This window comes from Plodia interpunctella, chromosome 19 (assembly GCF_027563975.2).
Source record: "Plodia interpunctella isolate USDA-ARS_2022_Savannah chromosome 19, ilPloInte3.2, whole genome shotgun sequence".
Lineage (NCBI taxonomy): Eukaryota > Metazoa > Arthropoda > Insecta > Lepidoptera > Pyralidae > Plodia > Plodia interpunctella.
Window position 1 is genome coordinate 573,919 of NC_071312.1, and position 23,187 is coordinate 597,105.

The window sequence follows — 23,187 nt, forward strand, 5'->3', positions numbered from 1 at the left end:
GGTTAATTGAAAAGGGATGCAATATCTGAAAATGGGAAAATAGCTAATAATGAGGGATCACCAATTGAAATAGTTCTTATTCTCTGTGTTGCATAAAAATAATCAAAAAGCGAATAACTAATATTTCCCAATAAAGTTTGTCGATCTCATAAAAATAACTGGTACATATTTCGCTAAAATTTGGTATCACAGATACTATAAGTATGACCATAGGTAGGTACTTTTTGTCTCAAATTTCTAGAGCCACAGCGTCTTGGCATAACAATAAGAGAACAGAGAGGGACCCTCTTAAAATTATTGATCTCTGTTCCCATATGCCAACCTTCTCTGTCATGTGCCTCTCATCCATTTACGATATGCGACTTTCGTTGTAATGTAACCTTTTGCTCAAATTATAAATCCGTTTTACATTATTATGATAAGCATGGTGGTGCAGACAGGATCGGATACTGACGCCGGAACTCGTCTCAACTATTTACAGCAAGGTCATTTTTTGTCACGTGTTGAATTAAACGAGATATCTCTGATGATAATGTCATTTTTGTAGAAAAACTTATAACTCTGTGCCAAGCCATCACTTCTTATTCTAGTAGATCTTCAAACTCCTTAAAATTCAAGATGGCGGGCTGACGGATCGCGCGGGAAACCGATACTTGCTTGATATTGTTAAGGAAATTGGCAAATGTGGGACTCTAAGGAAAATAGGGAGGGAAATGAATGCGATTGTAAATGTATTCTGGTTTTTTTTTTAAATGGCATAAAACCACAACATATAGATAAAAAAAGGGTGAATAACTTCGCAAACCAATATTCCACTATAATGGTTAACAAAGCTAGATTCCGAGCTTGAAATTGGGCAATATAGAAAAGATCAATAGTATTTTTTACACGTTAAATATTAAATGGATTTATAATTAAAACTGTAATTTTATTTGAAATTTGTTCGGGACCATTTTAAAACATTGACGTGGGAAATGGAACGCAGTGAGTGAAAGAGAGGGATGTACGAGTGAAAAGGACGGAAGTAGAAATAGGATGATAGCGGATTTCGGGCGGAAGCGCTAAGACGCATTTTTTGCTGTGTGGTAGTTTTTAAATATAATGTGCTGCCTAATTGGACTTTTACTCTGAGCTTCCATCCCGCATTGATATAATAATCCCTGGAGTGATTTGACTATTACATGATTACGACCGGGATAAAATATAAAAAGTACCTTATATTTTGATCTCACATTTTTTATTCATTAGTAGAATGAGACGAAACCGATCATGTTAGCTTATCGGCTTTATGCAAAAATATTTATATCTTTGATCAAATAAATAAATGTATTTTGTTTATTTATATTTATCTGTTTGTATTTGATAAAACGTTATAAGACTACGGGTATAAACATGGTGATATTAAAACCACCTAACAAGAAAAGTCATTACAAAAATATGTATGTAATGTACCAATAAGTTATTCTTATCTTTATATGCATGGCTATTATACATTTCGCAAATAAAATAAAACGACAACGATGAAGACGTAAACAAATCAAAAGGTATTATAAATTTGATAGGAAATCTATAAGAAAAATAATTCATTATTTTATTTACAAACTTACATACATATTTACATTACAGGATAGCCTAATAATTCAAAAGTCATACGTGACGTAAGCATCGTATGGTAGTCCTGTGGTCAGGCTAGTGTAACCTTACACGGCGGATAAGGCCGGCCGCCCTTACAAGGTCACACGACGGGATTTAGAATTAGACGTACAAACTCAAGCTCACGGCCAACATTGTTCCATTTTAAAAAGCCCCTTTGTGTCCTATTTCTTCTTCTTATAGAGCCTAAATAGCAGGCAAGTTACATACGTGTTTCTTGCATGTACCTCTTCTCTAATATTTTAAACTAATTAGATCTCTACAGGTATCTGTATAACAGGTCAATCCAACGCGTCCTTTTTTACAGTAATTCTTGACTTGAAGTACAAAAAGGCACTCGTTTAGACTACAATATTTTATGAGCATGAGTTATCTAGGCATAAATAAATCTTAATAAAGGTTGGACATTTTGAAAAGGTCCACTTCTGTCCGGACGAGTGGTCGTTTAAATTTAGAACATCAAAATAAATGAGTATCAAATTCTGAGTGTTCCGCTGACGAGGTTGATTAATTTTTTTTAATATCGTGCACTCATTTCCAGCCAGGATAAGTTAATTAACATGGCGACAGATTTTTGAGCTAGTAATTTTAAGCTTCCTACTTACCTTATTAGGTACATACCTACCTACATAGGTAGCTTAAAATTCCTTTAGCGATGTTTTAGCTTCCCTTTTACGATTAATGTTTAATTGCTGAGGCTGCACATTAAGAAGACTAAACTAAGTACTTAGGTATATTAAATTTGTAATTATCAAATTTGAATACCTACATATGTACTTATTCAATTGAATCAAGTTAAATTATAATAATATTATTAATTCGTTATACTGTAAAACAATTTTAATCGATCGAAAAGTAGCGAGGATTTTGTATTTTTCCTATTACATGTTCACGAAGCGTGATTATCGACGGAATAGTAGATTAAAGTTGCAATGTTATAACTAGTACTTCTCATGTTAGTTGTAATACAATTCATCTCTTTCCAGCGCGTGCGCTCCTTCACCACCTCACTAGACGAGCTAACCAGCAGAGTCCAAGCCGCGGAGGCTGCGCGCGCATCATGGCGCGGTCCGGGCGACGCGAGAGACGCGAGGCAACAACTCGACGCTGTGTCCCGGGCCAGGGCGCAACTACCTCCCCTGAGGAGGCTGGCGGACGAGCTCCATGCGCAGGCGCAGGCTATGACCAGGGACAAGATTCAGCTGTCTGAACATTTGTTGGGAAGACTTGATGATTTGAACACCAGGTTTGTGCCATTTTTGATTTTAGTTTGTACGCTTAGTCAAACTATTAAAATAGACTATTTGCATTTGAGTAGGAATGGATGAGGCGTGTGGTTCCATATTAGAATAATCCCATATCCTCCTTTTGTACGTGGTGTGTTCATGCAAGCGGCCGGTCGTAAAACCACAACCAGTACTTTGTAGCTTTTTGAGAAATTATTAAGTATATAATACAATTTTTTTCGTGAAAAAGTGTCTATGAAGTTTTAATATTTGAATAGGTAAATTATTAGATTTTGAACCGATTCTTCAAAATTATTACGTTTATTTGTGGTACATTTTTAACGTTGACCCCGTATAGAGAGAGAGAGAGAGAGAGAGAGAGAGAGAGTTAGGTATTATTATAATACGTGTACTGCAGAGTGGGAGCCCTGTGCGCGGGCGGCGAGGAGCGCGCGCGGCAGCTGGCGGGCGTAGCGCGTGACGGCGGCGCGGGCGCGGCGCAGGGCTTCCTCGCCGGCTCCGTCGACCGGCCCTGGGAGCGCGCCGTCACCCCTGCCAATGTCCCTTACTACATCAAGTATGTCACTTCTTTAAGCTACGAATACATTTGGCGCGAAACATATCACTCTATCTCATGCCTCGAGTGAAATAGCACATGGTCGATCTCGAACGATATGTTGCGCCGCGTCAAGTGTTCCCTAGTGTATTCGTGGCTAGTATTTTATTTATTTATCCCTCCATACCTGGCTTTTGTAAAAAACCGAGTCTGAGCTCCGTACGGAATAATTGGAAGGATTTCCATTCATGAGGCTGTCCATAAACTATCATGGTAACAAATTCACAGTTAATGGGACTCAACAAAACCGTTTCAAAATTCTGCTCCAATGACATTAAACAATTCTTCTTCATCGAGTCGAGCATTCTAATTGCAACGTATAGTGAATTTATTGTGTTTTGCCAGTCACGAGCTGGAGACGACCCACTGGGACCACCCGAAGATGATCGAGCTGATGAACTCGCTGGCCGACCTCAACGAGGTCCGCTTCTCCGCGTACAGAACCGCGCTCAAACTGAGGACAGTACAGAAGGCGCTTTGCAGTGAGTACCTAAATCTAAGATTATTTATGAACGACTGGCTTAAATGTAAATGTCATACGATTAAACTAAATATGCAGTAAGTACGTTATGTTGTCATCTGACCACTATCCTTTCTCATAGTCGTTATTCCACATGGTTGAAGGTCGTGGTCATTTCGTGGAATGAAAAGCACGTAACGACTTTCTTGGCACTATTATTGGAGTGGTTTGCCATTGCCTTCTCCATTTCACAGACAAGTTGATAATCAACCAGCGTCAAAATTCTTCATTCAACGATTGACGTCACTATTGACGTCAAATTTACTCGCCATCAACATATCGAGTGTGTTATCGCTAACACTGGTGTCAAATTTTATTCGAGTCGCCTAAAGGCATCTGACATGACTTTTACGACTACCCATCATCATCATGCGGCAGGTAGTCGCGTACACACTGGTGAACTAAATTGTCCACCAGTGTGCAGGTTTCCTCACGATGTTTCCCTTCAGCGGAAGCAAGTGGTGGACGTTGAAAACTATTATACGTGAGGTAGATTGGTATACAAACTCATGTGGCACGAGTAGAATTCGAACCTTTCGTTCTGGGACCTTCGATTCACAGGCGTCTTAACCATTACACCACCGCCGCTTCATCTTTCCAGTGCACATGCTGCAGCTGCCCGCGGCGCTGGAAGCGTTCGACTCCCACGGGCTGCGAGCGCAGAACGACAGACTCATCGACATCCCGGACATGATCACAGTGCTTACCAGCTTGTATGAGGTTAGTTGCACGGTATAACTTCAAGAAAAGTGTTGGTAATTTCTGGTTAGATAGTTTTTTATCCTATAAAGGTACATCTTTACTTTTAATTGAGGAATTGTAAGACTACAACATTCTTCAAATAAGCCATGAAAATATTAACAACGCGCGCGCGTGTAATACCCCTGGTGGTGCAGGCGCGGTGATCACTCCCCATCTGTTCTCTTGCTTAGTAGCATAAAGAAAATCTGAACACGGAACATTTGAAAATAGTCAGAAATCACGTGGACAACTAATATTTTCGTTAACTAAGGACTTATGCAAGGTACCTAAGCATAATAATCTACATTACTTGAAGAGTAAGATGAAGACACACCCTCATACAATAAGATGATACATAAAGTCAAGCATGTTTCATTGCTATAATCGATCTGTATGTTTCATTTTGCTTATCAAAATAGAAGTAAGGATCTGATTCAATTATTGGCACACGAAAATATGAAACCCATCGTGAACATGGAAAGATACAAAAGGAGAACCTTTTGAAGAGTTCAAAGGTGCTCCAGACCAGTCACGTATAGTAAATGTGAAATTATATATTTACTATGTATTTCCCAGGTGATAGCAGCAGAAAACCCAAGCCTAGTCAACGTGCCGCTGTGCCTGGACCTGTCTATCAACTGGTTGCTCAACGTGTACGACAGCCAGAGAACTGGACAGATCCGAGTGCTGAGCTTCAAGGTCGGGCTCGTGTTGCTGTGCAAGGGACACTTGGAGGAGAAGTATAGGTATGTCTGTTATTTTTATAGTCAAAATTCTTCATTCAACGATTGACGTCACTATTGACGTCAAATTTACTCGCCGTCATCATATCGAGTGTGTTATCGCTAACACTGGTGTCGGATTTTATTCGAGTCGCCTAAAGGCATCTGACATCTGACTTTTACGACTACCCATCATCATCTAGCGGCAGGTAGTCGTGTACACACTGGTGAACTAAATTGTCCACCAGTGTGCAGGTTTCCTCAAGATGTTTTCCTTCATCGGCAAAAAGTGGTAGTCTATGAAAACTACTGCACATTAGTCAGATTGATATACACAAGTGACTTCTCTTTTGTTTTCAGATATCTGTTTAGATTAATTGCTGACCCATCCTGTCGCGCCGACCAAAGAAAACTCGGACTGCTTCTACACGACTGTATTCAGGTAATTTTCAAAATAAATTACATTACAGAGTAACTACAACCTACAGAGTTTTTGAATTAAGTATTTTTCACTGTTTGCCAACGCTAAAATACTCGTCATATACATAATTTCATAAGTTTCTTTGCATTTAATATATTTCCACTCTAGAATCTCATGTGGATGTCGTACGAGGCGATGAAGGGACACATAACCTAGGTTTTTATAGTCAACAATAGCATTCACTGTTATTTTTTCCGGCTTCACAACGTCACAGCCCAAAACGCAACCGGGAACGTGTAAAAGATAGAAAATGTTGATTAACTTTGAGTGATATTCCCAGGTTCCGAGACAACTAGGCGAGGTGGCAGCATTCGGCGGCTCCAACATCGAGCCCTCGGTCCGCAGCTGCTTCGAGCAGGCCTCCGCCCTCAAGGACGGCAAGGCCGCCACGCTCGACAGGAAGTCTATTGGTGAGTTACTATCAGATTTACATGTTATCTCTTGATTACGCTGATGTCAATCCGGCTCGAAGGACCATTATGTACGAGAGGAACTTTATCCTTGTACTATGTAACATAATTTGTTGTTTGTAAACAAATCACTAATCACAATTATATACGTTTATTTCGTTGAAATAGTATGGAAACTTATTTGAATAGTAGGGAAAAGCACTTCAAAAGCACTTGAAAAGGGTCAGTGGAAAATTGAATCAATTATCATTGGCCTCGAAAAATATTTTATTTTGAGACAAGACCATGTGAGTTCAGCAAAATTTTGAGATCAGTTCCATGACACTGAAAATTCTGATAGCGTCTTCACCACACATTCACTTTGAAATGACTGAACTCCCTTATCAGAAAAAGAGAAAGAGGACACAAAAGAGAAGACGCTAGAGCGGGACGGCTCAGGTCAGCTGCAGCACATCGAGGCGTGGCAGTTCCTGCAGTGGCTGCAGCGCGAGCCGCAGTCCATGGTGTGGCTGCCCGTGCTGCAGCGGCTGGCGGCCGCTGAGCCCGCGCGGCACCAGGCCAAGTGCAACATCTGCAAGGACTATCCCATTGTCGGATTCAGGTCTAAATCTCATTTATTTTTTGTGGGAACCTCCATTTTAGCAATAATTTGCTTGTGCCAGGAGATTCCACTCTCTCGTAGCATATAATTTGTACACATTGTTTACCATATAAACTGTGTAGTGTTAAACTTAATGGCAGCACATATGGCGCAATGATAAAGTGCTTGCCTCTGAATCCCGGGTTCGATCCCCGGTCGGGCATGATCGCCGCGAACTTTGACCTCGCGAACACAATAAATTATGAATATTTCAAAAACGACCGAGCTGATTTTGATACCCGACGAGCTTAAAAATTCTATTATCGTACCTACATACCTTTTAAATTTCATCAAATTGGACCAACGGTTCGAAATTTATCGCGTTACAAACATACATACGTACAAAAAAATTATTTTTGCCCCAAGTAAAATGTTAGAACAAAACTACTAATACAAAATTGTACGTAGGTCGCTATACTGTTGATGTATACTAAGCTCGTGGAAATACTGAGTTGGTTAACTGTCAGGTTATAGCAGAAAACCAGTGCTTTGCTCATCTCAGTCGTGAGCAAAGAAAATCTCTGAGCCTTTTTGAATTGCAGCGGCGCACACCTGCTTAATATTAGTTTTAAATTTTATTTTATTTTTGCTGCTTGCTTGTGTACGTTGATTTGTTCAAATAAATCATTCATTCATTCTTCACCATCAGGCCTACAAAATACGTGGATTTAGTAAGTGCTTCATACAAGTACGTACTAATTCCATGACAAAATATGACTAGTAACGACTTCTGTTGAAGTTGTATTAGATTAAGTATTTTCTTTGATATTAAAAAAAAGCAGTCATTGACAGAGCGTGCATTTTATTAGGCTACGGGCAAATATGAAAACTATGCGTGTAACAACTTTTTTCATTCCACAGATACCGTTGCCTCAAATGCTTCAACTTTGACATGTGCCAGAAGTGCTTCTTCAGCGGCCGTAAAGCCAAGAACCACAAGCTCACGCATCCGATGCAGGAGTACTGCACGGCGGTGAGATATTGACCAATTTATTATTCTATCAACAGAAGCCGTAGTAGTCCAGTGGTTAAGACGATTGTGAGCCGAAAGGTCTCAGTTCCTATTCCCACTGTTAAGTTTGTTGCGCTGCAGGTGAAAGAAAGAAAGAATTTATTTGCTATATATAAGTATGCAAGAAGGAGAATGCTATCCACTACAATAACACTAAAATTAAAAAGTAATAATTTATACTTGGTCTAAATTCTATTTGAGTCTATAATTAAAGAAATCATTTAAATTTTAATAACATTTATATCAGTTATTGATCTCTTTAAATAGATTTAAAGTAGAACGACACAACGATGTTCACTACAGCCTTTTCGATACCAAGTGTGGGTCACCTATGAGAGAAAGAGATGGAAAACTAATTCTTTTTCACAGACAACGTCGGGAGAAGACGTCCGCGACTTCACACGAGCTCTACGCAACAAATTCAAGTCGGCGAGATACTTCAAGAAACATCCCAGAGTCGGCTACCTGCCGGTGCAGACGGTTCTCGAAGGTATATATATATATATATATATATATATAATATGTGCTTTATCATATTTACGTGGGATTGTAACACTGTAAGAATGAGATGGTGTATATGCGAGATAGTATGTATGAAAGAGATGGAAGTTTGGTATAGGAAAGGGACGAATGCATAGGCGTGAGAGGGACAGAGATAGATTTTCAAGATGGCGTGATGAAGACGTAATTGTAAGTCTAAAATGCGTTAAGTAAAAAAATAAAATAAAAAGAAGTGAAATTGATTTATCAAACTTTTGATGAAAAACAATCGAAGAACACAAGTGTAATATTTGCAGAAGTATTAGTAATAACTAAAAGGTAATATTGTATATACTCCAAACGAAGGAACTCCTCAATCGTTTACAGCATGAATGGATTTTTTGTCAGGCGTTAAATGGCATAAGATCTCTCTGACGACAATAAAAGCTTGTATCAAAAATGTAATTTTAATTAGCACAACATTTTCCCACTGTGTTTCCCAAACGTCTCCCGATAACAATGTATGATATGTGCGACAGGCGACGCGCTGGAGTCGCCGGCGCCGTCGCCGCAGCACGCGGGCGCAGTCGCGGGCACGGAGGACATGCACTCGCGCCTGGAGCTGTACGCCACCAGACTGGCGCAGGTGGAGAGGCAGGCCAAACCCGACACTAGCGACAGGTACTTACATACCTATACCACTATACAGGATGTTAAAAAATAATCGATACGTCGCGTAAAGGATCTAGCCAAAGTGACGTCACAACTTGCTAAAATATTCCCAAGGAACGCTATGTTTGATATTTATGTATTACTTAAAATAAAAGTAAAACTTAAAATAAATAAATGTTGTTATAAAATTTTGGTTAAGAGCACTGTCCCGGATTGACAGGGGCGTGGGTTCAATTCCCGGTAGATTCCAGAATTTTTCATCTCACTATGATTTTCAAAAACAAATTAAAAAGTATGTATGACATAATATACCTATAACAAATCCATTTTTGAGTTTGTTTTTATTTTACATACTTTTTGAAAATTGACTTTCAACCAAATTTTTCGTGTAATAATCCAGCTGTATCGTTACAATCTGGAAGCGGCGGTGGCGTAATGGTTAAGACGCCCGTCTGTGGGTCAAAAGGTCTTAGGTTCGAATCCTACTCGTGCCATATGAGTTTGTATACTAATCTGACTCATGTGTAATAGTTTCATCGGCCACCACTTGCTTCCGGTGAAGGAAAACATCACGAGGAAACCTGCACACTGGTTGATTATTAACTTGTGTGTGAAATGGAGAAGGCAATGGCAAACCACTCCATTGCTAATGCCAAGAAAGTTGTTATATGTGTTTAATTCCGACCCTCAGCCATGAGGAATACGACTGTGATCGTTATACAATATCATTTAACGATCCTGAATCTCTAAAACGTAATTCCACAGCGACGAGGAGCACCAGCTGATCGCGCAGTACTGCCAGTCGCTGAGCGGGGAGGGCGGGGAGGTCGGGGAGGGCGGCGGGGAGGACGGGGAGGACGACGCGCCGCGGTCGCCGGTGCAGGTCGTGTCCATCATACACCGCGAGCAGCGCCACGAGCTCGAGGCCATGATCAGGTTCCCACACCAGAATCATAACTAATATCATAAACTAGCTTATGCACGCGGCTCGTATTTTTCTACGGAAACAGTTATTTTTATAGGATAAAGTTGTCCTTCTCCATACTTAAAACTACATGACATACATACATGACATACTACCTTTCATCCCAGAAAAATGAATGATCCCGTTGAAGATTCGCACGCAAAAATTAGTATTATAAATGATAAACTAGTATTATGTATATGTTTATACTCTTTCACGCAAAATCTACTGGACGGATTGTTATGGGTATACGGATAGAATATTACCTAAAGTAGTGTACTTTTTATCCCGAGATACGCACGGGAGCGAAGCATCTCAAGCGAATAATATACAGTCAACTCGTAAACAGGTGTGCCGAGTAAAACTGGTGGATCTCATAGTATTTTGTTTGGTCGTATACGTTTCGCATAGAAGCGGTGGTGGTGTAATGATTAAGACGCCCGCCTATGGATCGTAAGGTCCTAGGTTCGAATCCTACTCGTGCGACATGAGTTTGTATACAAATCTGACTCATATATTTGTTTTCATCGACCACCACTTGCTTCAGGTGACGGAAAACATCGTGAGGGAACCTGCACACTGAGTGATTATTATTAACTTGTGTGTGAAATGTAGAAGGCAATGGCAAACCTCAATTTGACGACCTCAATGGCGCAGTGGTAAAGTTCTTGCCACTGAACCGAGAGGTCCCGGGTTCGATTCCTGGTCGGGTCATGATGGAAAATGATCTTTTTCTGATTGGCCCGGGTCTTGGATGTTTATCTATATATGTATTTGTTATAAAATATAGTATCGTTGAGTTAGTATCCCATAACACAAGTCTTGAACTTACTTTGGGGCTAGCTCAATCTGTGTGATTTGTCCTAATATATTTATTTATTTATTTGTTACCTTTCCATTTTCATTCAAACCACTCCATTAATAATGCCAAGAAAGATATTGTGTTTGTTTCATTCCACGTAATGATCACGACCCTCAGCCATGAGGAATACGACTATGAAGATACGTTTAAAAACATGGAATTTGTTACATAGCTGGGAAAAAATATATATTATAAAATCATGATATTCATACTATTATTACCTTTGGACCATGTACTTTGTGTGTACTTACCATGTCGGTACTTGTTGTATTACTGAAGAAAAAAAAATGTTTTTGTTCTTGTTCACTTACCAATGAATGTGCTAAGACTGTGTAAGCCCTTGTGACTCCTCTCATAGTTGTAAAATCAAAATCAAAACATTTATTCAGAAATTAGGCCTTTACAGGCAGTTTTTCACGTCATATTCTAAATTATATGATATTTACCAAAGCTACAAACTACTAGCATTTCGGAACGACCACTGCTGGGAAGAAATGCCGAAAAGAACTCATTCAAACAGTTGTTGGTCCCTATTATGCCAGAAGGGCTTACCATTTTTTAAATATAAATTTATGTATAATTTTTTATCAAATTATATTGAAAGCGACACGAGTATGCTGGGTAAAATATATAACATGTGTCGATTTTGGAAATTCCAGAGAGTTGGAAGAAGAGAACGCGAGTCTCCAAGCCGAGTACGAGCGACTGAAGGCAAAACAGACGCCGGGATCTACTCCTGAGGAGCAGCTCAACGTCAATGAGAACAGGAACGCTCCTGTTGATCAGGTAAATTGTGATTTATTGATTATAGACCTTTTTGAAATATTTGAGAATGCGCCACATGATATAGATTAGATAGATGTGAAGCTACGCCACAGTGATAGCTCACAGATTTTAGATAATGTTAGAAGCGGTGGTGGTGTAATGGTTAAGACACCCGCCTGTGGATCGAAAGGTCCCAGGTTCGAGTCCTGCTCGTGCCACATGAGTTTGTATACCAATCTGACTCATGTATTGTAGTTTTCATCCACCACTTGCTTCCGGTGAAGGAAAACATCGTGAGGAAACCTGCACACTGGTTGATTAAATTAACTTGTGTGTGAAATGGAGAAGGCAATGGCAAACCACTCCGTTAATAATGCGAAGAAAGTTGTTGTGTGTTTCATTCCATGTAATAAGATAGTACAAAGTAAAATAAAATGAGACATCTACCAACTTTGTGTCTCGTTGCATATCTCGCAACATAGCCATAGAGTAGATATGTAGAAGACTTTTCCGAATGGCAAAATTGAAATTCATTTGATTCATTTGCGTATCTGGCTCAGAACATTTACACAGCGATTCAGCATGGTAATGCGGCTAGTATTGAGACGGGTACTATAGTGGCGGACTTTTAGAATATTTTTGATGAAGCTTCTTGCGGACGTTGCAAATGTTTAGTATTGACAAGTTTTCCTGTCTTTTCATTGCCGAAGCGTGTTGCGGATATTTTTTATTAATTTTTTGGTAATGAATGGCAAAGTTTAAGCCATTAAATTTATTCAGAAATTAGACCATCAAAAGCACTATTTCACGTCACGTCAAATTTTAAATTATATAGTATTTTTCAAAAAAAGCTACAAACTACTGGAATTTCGCGAATGACTAAGAAGAAATTTCGAAAGAAACTCATTTAAACAGTATTGGTCTTATCATGTACAGTCAACAGCACATCAAGCTACCCAAATTCTTAGCAAACTCGCCGCTATTACCGCGCCATAGAGGCTCATGCGGGGCATGTTGATGAAATGAATGAAACAAATATGAAAGCTAATCATTTGTCAGGACATGATGGCCGAAGCGAAGCTGTTGCGGCAGCACAAGGGGCGGCTGGAGGCGCGCATGCAGATCCTGGAGGAGCACAACCGGCAGCTCGAGGCGCAGCTGCAGCGGCTGCGGCGCCTGCTCGACGAGGTGACCACTCACACATACAACATTTTTGTATGTGAAACAAAAAAAAAAAACAACCGTAGAGAGAGAAAGCTGTCGATATCTTAGAGATTTGCTTATCAATGAATCTTAGAGATGTGTTAAATGACTTGATTCATTTAAATTTATTAATGACTAGGTGTTGCCCGGGGCTATAGCAATCATAGATAAAATGCACCTTTCTAATGGTGAAAGAATTTTTGAAATCAGTTCGGTAGTTTCGGATATTCCGCCTCAAACATACAAACTCACAAACGCTTACCTGTTTATATAATGATAATATACCTAGTATAGATATAGAAGTATGGATTACACAAGTGGCTGCCCACTAAAATAATGAATCCGCAGCCGACGGCGGGCTCCCCGCCGCCGCGCTCGGGCACGCTGCAGACGCGCTCGGTGACGGCGTCGCAGCTCGCCACCGACTCTCCCGCCAAAATGCACAACGGACTCTACCACGACTCGCAAACGAGTAAGTTTATCAACTTTTTTTTGCCGATTTTACTTGCTTTGGGTTAGTTAAATTACGAAAAAGTATAAACGGCAACTTATATAGAGTTGAGAATACTTTGCCTGCCGGTTGACTGGAAGAGATCCCTCCGTGGGATAAGTCCCCTGTTGCTAGTACTTTTCTATTGTAAACAATCTTGGGGCACGTAATTATCATATATGATGGATTTGCTCAAAGAGTTCCTCAAGGTACGATCCTAGGGCCAACGCAGTTCATACTATTGAAATTTCTATTTAGTTAAAGTTATATTAAAACAGGCAAGCAAAAGAGATATGACATTTTCGATACAATATGAAATTCCATACATAAGACAATAAAGAGGATACCACGAGTTATAACGTTCTACATCTGAATGTGTGAATGTTATTTCCTTGTGCATCCAAAGGGGATTTCACAGGCATAGTCCTAGATCCTGTACTATAATATAAGTATAGAAATAAGGGATAATGTTGTAAACCAAGATGGCGGCGGTCGCTGGGCGGCGGGCGAGCGCGAGCTGGAGCGGCCGCCGCCGCCGCCGCACTCCGTGCACTCGCTCATGCACTGCGCAGGTCAGATCGATGGACTGACGTTAATTCCTTTTTAATTCTTTTTTCAAATAGCCAACATTTGCTGTGTAGTTTTCTTTTTACTTTTTTTTTTCTAGCGGCCAGCATTTTTTGTGTTGTTTAGAGTATTGCACTGTTTTGAGTTTTTTTTTTCAAGTGGCCAGTGTCAGTTTGTGTGGTTTGGCGTTGCACTGTTTTGGTTTAACATTTTTCAGCAAGGATTATTGTATTGTTTGTTTGAGCGATTAGCACAATAAACACTGTTCTACAGTGAGTAAAGTGTTACTACTACTACAGTTTATAGCTCTGTGGAGCAGTTTTTTTTTATAAGATCTTATATCACTGTTTTTAGTTACAAGTAATATTTGCAATTCTGCAGATTCTTCTGATAGATCACCAATTAATATAAGTTTTTTTTAATATATATATTTTTAGATAAAATAGTCTTCATTTTTGTAGTCGTACATTTGCATGGTTTGGGCATGTTCGGAGTATCTTCGTTGTTAGAACCAAATTCTAATACGCGTGTTTTCTGTTTTGCAAACCTAACAGGACGTATACCTTGAGGTAAGATACCGCACAGAGTGTTATTCGAGATTCACCTTTGGATTTCACACAAGTATATAATACTACCTAATTTTTGTCTGAAATAAAACAATTGATTAATGATGACACAATGCAAAAAAAAATTTTAACTGATATAATTTTTATACATTCCAAAACGATAAGAATAGTTTTAGGGATCGGTTTTGTTTAAAAAATGAAGTCTAAGGACTTCATTTTTTATCAGGACGAAGGGAACTACCGAAACAGCAGACATTCATAACCAATAAACCAACATTAGACATAACAAATTTATATCTTCCTTTAAAAAATCCGAAGATGAAGAATGAGAAACAAGAAATCTAATAATATGACCCTCTTTCCAGACGACCTAGGCCGCGCCGTGGAGGAGCTAGTGTCGGTAATGACGGAGGAGCAGCAGACGTCTCCCCCGCACTACACCAACGGGAAGACGGCCTCCACCGAGTGACGTCACACCCGACAACCCAATGCAGCGCTCTAGCAACACTGTCGACACCAAAGATTTCGATTTAGCATCACTCGCTTTCGTATTGTCTCCGATATTAACGACTGCGTTAAAAGTGTTGCGTCAATTGACAGTATCACAGCGATTGGTGTTTTTTTTACTAATTTTCGACTCATCACTAACAATCCTGCACGCTGTATTATAAGTACCTTATTATACAAGGGCTCTTAATCCATTGTCATTTCTAATCACAGGCTTTCAGGTTATGGGAACTTTTATTGGAAGCCTGATATAGCTATAGAATTAGCCTGATTTAGGTTAAGTTCTGGGTAGCTATCGGTACAGACGATTATCGTATGCAACGCTTATTGTATAAATAAGGGAATGCCATGGTTGCAGTACGTATCGTGAATGAGTCATTCTATTTTCTACTATTTCTCATTTATTTTTTCTTGCGGGCAACACTTTTCTTCCAATGTCAAGAAAGCCCCGACAGTGTTGCCAGAACGAATTAATAATCAACGAAAAAGACAACTAACGAGCATTTATATTTAAAAATTGTACCAAAATTTTGTCGATGATAAAAACTTATTAATCGTTTAAGTACATATCTTATTAGTACAATCTCCATTGCTCTATCATATCACGTCTTGTAAATTTCCCATATCATTTTATGCTGTGTATAATATGAGCACGTGTATAAAACTCACGAAAAAACGCGTCGACCATTTTGTTTTAGTTAACCAAGATATGACACATTCATAGATTCACAGGAAGTGTGCAATTTTAAAGAAATTCAGTATATTTTTAATTGAAAAAAAAAAAAAAACGTTTACAACGTTGAAATATGAAACTGTGAATGTGTTAGCAGCTTACGAACAAGGAGCAGAAAGCTTTAATAGTATCACAATTAGCTTTAAATCTGTTTTGAGACGTTTTTTAACTGGTGTAACCCGTGTTTGTATCGCATTAGCGGGCTCGTCTTAGTGGGAAATGTACTGTTCTAGTTATTCTACAATGTATGCCAGACGGCAGTAGTTAGAGTGGGTTCGTTACAGTTCGCAAGTAGAGTAGTGGTAGCCAAATCAATATCAAGCATGTTATTGCATAGATTTTTCGAAAATATTGCCTTGTCATTGCGGTATCGAATTGAAAGTTGAAATACGCATTCTTGTATGGCCGCATCGTTCAAAACGCTCTGAGAAACACCCAATAGTGACTGAATTGAAAGACAATAGTTGTTTAGGGAACTCCTCTATGGCCAACGTAATACGGCAAATTTTTTTGAATGTTGTAAAGAATAAATAAACAAATTCCCATATTAATTAAATGATAAATGATTATAGAAAACAACATACTCATGATTGTGTATACCATTATTAACGGATATACCTAAAATTAATATGTATCTAATTGCGACGAATTGAGAATCTCCTTTTTTAAGGCGGTTAGAAAATGAACGCATTTAGGCTTGACTGTTCTTTCCAATGTGACAAGGCTTCGTATTTTTGAGGTCTATGGTTATCTGTGCATGTTTGTGTATGTTATAATTATTATCGAGTTATCGAAAGTGTATTGTTAGAGAAATATAACTAATCATGCTACTTCTACGCAACGTAGTGACGTTTCCTTTCCTTCTGTCTCCTGTTTCTGACTGTCAGGGTTGCCAGTAATAAACAATAGTAGAAAATATAGTAGTTTTTTTTGCCAAAACATTAAAAATAATGGGAGCTGCAATCGTTGTTAATTTTATAGCAATTTTGTTATTTTTAACGTAGTGTTGTAATATTAAAACTGCATTTTTTTTTTCCGGCAACCCTGAATGTAGTAGACAATCTTCTTAGTGACTATAAAGACATGTATCCATAAACTTTTTCACTATTAAATCGGCATGAAGACACGTGTATACTTAGAATGATATTGGACGGACGGTTTTTATGTCCTATTCTGATATTTCTAACATTTATAACGTGTGTCTACTATAAGATGCTGCCTACCTTTTTAGATAAGATATATTGGAGAGACTTTTATACGAATGTTAAGTAATCTGTTGACGCTAACTTTACGAATAAGGACTTCCGATTTAACCATATCATGGGTTTGCAGTTGCGACGCGCTCAGAATGCGGTTTTGATACATGTCGGTTTAAATCAAACAAAATTAATACAACAATGCATTTTTAATACCAATTCAATAATAGAAAGAAGTAATAAACTACCATAAAATTAAGATTGATTAGATTGAGGATGTCATTAACCGCATTATAAGCGCTTCGCGGCAGTATATATATATATATATATATATATATATATATATATATATATATATATATATATATATATATATATATATATATATATATATATATATATATATATATATATATATATATATATATATATATATATATATATATATATATATATATATATATATATATATTTTGTCGCAGTATCTGGAACTTGCGTGTTGCGACGAAAGTATAATTTTTACTGGCAACACTTTTAAAGTTTCAGTCGAAAAGCGATATTTACTTAATATTTTATTATTAATTTGGCTAATATATAGTATATAAGAAAAAGGCACAAGTTATATTATTTTAACGAAAGGAAATCAATTAAATTTACACTAATATATTGTTAATAATTTTATTTCTTTATTTAGTAGTATATGGGTAGATTTGTTTCGAAATTTCTCTTTTAATTATTGGCAACTATAAAATATTACTACTTCAGCATTTATTTGTATATTTTACTGTGTTTATAATGTTTTATTACAAGTTAATGAAATCCAAATAAACATTTAGCATAGTACCAAATTGTTTCATTATTGCACCCTACCAAAAATATAGTTTGCTTTTTATGCCGGCTACTACTATCACCGAACTCTTGACTCTGACTGATGCCGACGCGAATATGTATACCGAAATCGCCTAAGCTTTTCTAGTTCGGCGAACTGTATCGCGATGATATATAGCAAATTCAAATTCAAATCATTTATTCAGAAATTAGACCTTCACAGGCACTTTTTCTCGTCAATTTTTATATTTATAGTTATTTCTCACAAGCTACAAACTACTGGCATTTCGGAACGACCACTGCTGAGAAGAAATGCCGAAAGAAACTCATTTGAATAGCCGGCATTAAATTCGATTTTGCCATTGAGCATGTCTCAAGGCCGCTGCGCAATGTTTTGAACAGAACATTGTTCAAAAACATAATTTTATCATTGTAAAACACGTTCGGCCACGCCCCTTTTTGTTTTTGAACAAATGTTCTGTTCAAAACATGGCGCAGCGAACCCGGCTGAGTAGAATACGTTGAGTGTGTGTGTTTAAACACACACACTCAAAATAGACTTGGAATGAACATGGTCGAATGTATACTATTTGTAGAAAAGTGTCTTTCAATCTGAAAGTGGTGAGGGACTCATTGTTTTTGATGATTTTTATTCGTTATCTATCTAAAGCTCATTCATAATACTCCCCGCACACACCTCACTCACCCGCAAAATTTACCCCAAAAGTAATTATTTGATAATAGTATTTATTTAAAATATGTGAAATAGGTTCGAAATTAAAATGCATTTTAATACGTCATATGTGACATATCTATTATATATGTGTACTATAAGTAGACATTTTTTTCAAAGAATAATTACTTTTGGGGTAAATTTTGTGGGTAAGTGAGGTGGGAGCGGGGAGTGAGTTTTGGACACACTTAGCTCGGCACTTGTGTCGTCAAATACGTAATCTAGTAATTCTGTAATCTAAGCCTAAAAATAAGAAAAAAATATTGCTTAACTTTTAATCATTCAACAGAATAACAAATACTTAGCAGCTATTATATTAGTCTTATATATCGCAGAAAGCTTTCTAGGCACCTAACTATCCATCTTATTCATAGAAAATACTTTAGTATGTTTTGTCTCATTGTTAAATATTATAAAGTGTGATAGTAACAAAACATTTTAAAGCTTAAAGTATGCTTTGACTTTTTTATGAATAACAGAGTTATGTTATTTTAACTGTTGCCCGCAGCTTCACCCGCGATATTTATGGAGAGGGTTTTATCATACAAAGTTTCACCCTTTATTTGTGGTGTCTAGAAATAGTAATATAAAAAATATGTAACTAATATATAAGTTATAACTCTCACCGTAAACTAAGCATACCAAATTTAATCAATCGGTTTAGCTATGCAAACGCAACAGACTTTTATAATAAATATTTATGAATAAACTCCTATATATATTTTACACGCTTAATTTTATGAAACATATTTCATATAGGTAATAATATTGTCATTCCCTCAATGTCAAAAATTGAAAAGTAAAATATATTTCATTAACTAAAACAGGTTTTTTCAAGCTTTGAAAATTCTATGATTATGTTGTTACAGAATAAATTAAGAAAACAGATATTAACTCTACATCACATTAGACATAGACATTAGATGACATTAGTGAGTTATTCAAAGATCTCCCAACTAAGGCTACCAGTTAACTTGCGCCCCCAAATAGAGCTCCCGGAAAGATGGAAGACGTCCCAGAATGCTATTTGCTATATTATAACAAATCAAAATCAAATCATTTATTCAGATATTAGGCCTTCATAGGCACTTTTTCACGTCACATTCTAAATTAAATGATATCATAACTATATTCCACTAACGCACTAATATTGTTTGCAAGTTTGTTACTTCTTCACGCTAAAACCGCTGAGTCAATAATGATGAAATTTGGTAATTAGGTTACTGATACCCTGGATTAACACTAGGTACTTTTTAATGCGAAAGTACGTGATTCCCGTAGGATTTGGTCAAGATATCTGATAGCCAATAGCGCTAATAAGTAGATGGAGCTAATGTTTGTCAAATTAAAGACATGTTTAAATATTTACAACTAATGATAGACACTGTGGCGTACAGCTAGATTATATAAATAACCACAAGTAATTATTAGATTAAACTATATATCTCATGGTGATATAAAAAATGAAAATATGCATTTTCCTATCTTAATATATACATTTTAGTAAAAAAGGCACATAGCATTTTTGATTAAATTACACAAAATGTGTACTGATTTCAAAGTTCCAATATATGCCTCCAGTTATAAGCAAAATAAGAGGTATGTATGTGAGTCTGAATCAAAAACTCCTAAACATCATTAGTACATATATATATATATCTGGAGTAACAAGGTAATGAGGCAATATTTTAAAGCACAAGATAAGCCTATATATAATTTACTTAGTTTTTTCAAAATTCATTTTCAACTCGCAATATTTTAAACTACTTGTTATAGTTTGAAAGCCACAGCTGCCACAGGCACAGTGGGCACACACAGGCCTGCCATCAACTTTTACAGAACAATTCCAATGCAACTCAGTTCAATTTAAGAACCTAAAATGAATCGCATTCATACAAAAAATTAAGTCGATGGTACGAATTTGCGATGCAGGTCAGTTTAGGTCGTACAGTGGATCGCGTTAAGAGATGATAGTAAGCCCCCATTTGTTGTTTGAAAAAAATTTGCATTTCCTTTAAACAAATTAACATTTTGTGAACCTTAACACAAGAAACCTGATATTATGATACCCGAGACGAAATAAAATAATTTGTATATCATTCTGTGCAAAACTTAACATAAAATAAATGTAATATCTACCTTATATGTCAATCATACTTTAACAGCGTTATTCGTTGTTGCATCTAACCCGTTCACAGTTGGCTGTTTGTCCGTCCGTGGTCTCCTGAACAGCAACACATGGGGCTCAGGGTTGTGCACCATGAAGTGTAGCCAGCCAGGACTCTGCTGGACGCCGAGGTTCCTCCATTCCGTTTCCGTCATTAGATGAGACTTGGGCACTAGACGGGCAATATCTGGTGGTAATATTACATGCCTGAAAACAATCAACAAAAGATGTAAAAATGTGTTGTTATTCTGATTTTTTGCTATACTTACATATTTTATGAGCATATTTGGATGGTGAAATTGAATTGGTTTCCATATAAAACATTGTTAATCACAAAAATTTTTGTCCTTATACAAATTAGCTGATCAGATAGAATTACAATATTTAAAAATCTCAAATATAATACCAATATAGTGTCATTGTGATGGTAGGGTCATTAAGTACCAAGATAACTTAGAAATTTGTTAATTGTTGACTGATAGATTTCTTCTTTTTGACAACCTCGGTGGTGCAGTGGTAAAACTGTTGCCTCTAAACTGAGAGGTGCTGGGTTCGATCCCCGGTCAGGTCATGATGGAAAATGATCTTTTTCTGATTGGCCCAAGTCTTGGATGTTTATCTATATATGTATTTGTTATAAAATATAGTATTGTTGAGTTAGTATCCCATAACATAAGTCTCAAACTTACTTTGGTGCTAGCTCAATCTGTGTGATTTGTCCTAATATATTTATTCTTCACAATGTGTTAATGTAAATTAATGAATATGAATATGTTATGAAAATCTATTGATGCAGTATTTAGTGGAGAATAAAATGTAGAAAAGTAGACCCAATGTTATATGGCTGTTGAAACAACCAGGAATGCTCTCTGACAGTCATCATCTTCCATGCTCCAAATGGCCTGATCAACCTTATTTGGAATGTGATGTTCCATCACACACTTATAGAGCTGATTATAGTACATTAAACTAATTTTTGCATAATTTGTCATATCAGTAGCTGGTGTACAGCTAATTTCAAAAGATGGATTGTGTCAAATAAAAACCTTTTACAAAAGGTAGTATTTCTTACAATTATTACAACAATGGATCAAAGACAAGGATTAATAAAATCAGAGCAAATGATTGTGTATAAAGAAATGTATGTTTAGATAAGCAACAAATATCTTTAACAGTAGGTACTTATCTAGTGACTTTTTTTGTTCAGTCTCTTGTCATTTCACTCATCTTTCTTTCTATTCATACTGGTTTTACATTCAGGCTGATATTAATAAACTTCATTTTACCCGCGGCTTCGTCCGCATGAGTTTCCTACGGGAAGATTTATTTTTCCGGGACAAAAGGTAGGTAGGTTGGTATCCTTCTCCATACTTCACACTACATGTATGCTACATTTCAAGAAGATTGGATGAGCAGGTAACGCGTAACAAATAACAAACTTACTTTTGCTTTTATAACATTAAGTTAGGATTAACGGCGTTTTGAAACAAAATGTTTTTTCGAACTTAACCCTAATGCACGGCAAAATCACATTGATTCACAGTGATACGTGTTGAATTCCAGCCAGAAATACATTTGTATTATTGCAATAGCTTATGTTAGTTAAAACATAATATTATAACACAAAAATCACGAATCTGAATAAGAAATACGACACAATATGCTCACCTGTATTCGTAGACGTCATCAGTGTATCTTTCAGAATACTGTATCTGATCAACAGGCATTTCGAAAGAATATTAGTCAACCTGCTTTTTAAAGCTAGTAATCTAGTTCCACCCACAACAACAGCAGAAATAAAATAATTTGATATATTTTTCGAAGAACCCGAAAAAATTCGAATCAGTTGACAAGTGACAGTTCAGAAAACGATAACTTCGTTCGTAACCTGAACATTGAACACTTTATATAAAGTTTGTAAAACTATTTATTCTAAACTCAATTCCATAACAAAATAGGTATCATAGATAAAAAGAATTTATCAATCTTGGATATTATTTTAGATACACATTTTTCTATCAGAATTAAATATAGTAAGTATATGTTTAAATACCGTGAAAAGAAAACAAAATTTTAAAAATACATGTTTCAAAATGTATCTACTTTTGTGTGGAGGGAACGTCAACATTGTGTCAATGTCAAAATAAAATTGAACTATGGCGTATGGACGCGTTCACAAAACACAAAAAATATTTTGTATTTTGATGTGTCGGGTATCGATCAAGAAGATGCACGTAAATTAAGTTAGCATAAGATAGAGAAGCTTGGCATACCTAAAGAAGAGCGATCTATGCTCAGCAATGGGCAGAAAAGGACTGAAATAATGATAATGGCATGCACCCACTATTCGTCGTATTTCAATATCAGAATATTTAGCTTGGATAACCATAATTATATGAGTACCAAGCAGTCAAGAGCCAACTACATTACTGA

General features: G+C 37.0%; 2 protein-coding genes across 2 annotated transcripts in view; one reads left to right on the top strand and one right to left on the bottom strand.

Moving 5' to 3' along the window:
- Positions 1-17,372, top strand: part of LOC128678469 (dystrophin, isoforms A/C/F/G/H-like) — a 455,052-nt gene extending 437,680 nt beyond the window's left edge. The window contains exons 73-89 of the mRNA XM_053760046.2: positions 2,640-2,899; positions 3,298-3,456; positions 3,841-3,977; positions 4,617-4,735; positions 5,333-5,502; positions 5,839-5,920; positions 6,240-6,369; positions 6,757-6,970; positions 7,871-7,982; positions 8,391-8,511; positions 9,041-9,182; positions 9,939-10,109; positions 11,659-11,785; positions 12,824-12,952; positions 13,316-13,439; positions 13,940-14,029; positions 14,956-17,372. Of these exons, the coding sequence (XP_053616021.1) occupies positions 2,640-2,899; positions 3,298-3,456; positions 3,841-3,977; positions 4,617-4,735; positions 5,333-5,502; positions 5,839-5,920; positions 6,240-6,369; positions 6,757-6,970; positions 7,871-7,982; positions 8,391-8,511; positions 9,041-9,182; positions 9,939-10,109; positions 11,659-11,785; positions 12,824-12,952; positions 13,316-13,439; positions 13,940-14,029; positions 14,956-15,059 (2,391 nt within the window). The 3' untranslated portion in view covers positions 15,060-17,372. The remainder of the gene's footprint in view (positions 1-2,639; positions 2,900-3,297; positions 3,457-3,840; positions 3,978-4,616; positions 4,736-5,332; positions 5,503-5,838; positions 5,921-6,239; positions 6,370-6,756; positions 6,971-7,870; positions 7,983-8,390; positions 8,512-9,040; positions 9,183-9,938; positions 10,110-11,658; positions 11,786-12,823; positions 12,953-13,315; positions 13,440-13,939; positions 14,030-14,955) is intronic.
- A 1,476-nt stretch (positions 17,373-18,848) lies between these two features.
- Positions 18,849-22,862, bottom strand: LOC128678081 (cyclin-dependent kinases regulatory subunit-like). Its single transcript, XM_053759372.1, has 2 exons — positions 22,423-22,862; positions 18,849-20,961 (listed from the first exon to the last, which is right to left on the bottom strand). Exons 1-2 carry the CDS (start codon positions 22,479-22,481, stop codon positions 20,739-20,741), a joined length of 282 nt encoding a protein of 93 aa, XP_053615347.1. The 5' UTR covers positions 22,482-22,862; the 3' UTR covers positions 18,849-20,738.
- Between the last annotated feature and the right edge of the window lie 325 nt (positions 22,863-23,187).

What these genes read in the sequence shown, in the direction of transcription:
- LOC128678081 (XM_053759372.1), bottom strand. Translation starts at nt 22,481, where the DNA reads ATGCCTGTTGATCAGATACAGTATTCTGAAAGATACACTGATGACGTC. An exon ending in GATGACGTCTACGAATACAG is followed by an intron (nt 20,962 to 22,422) that starts GTGAGCATATTG and finishes GATTGTTTTCAG; the next exon opens with GCATGTAATATTACCACCAG.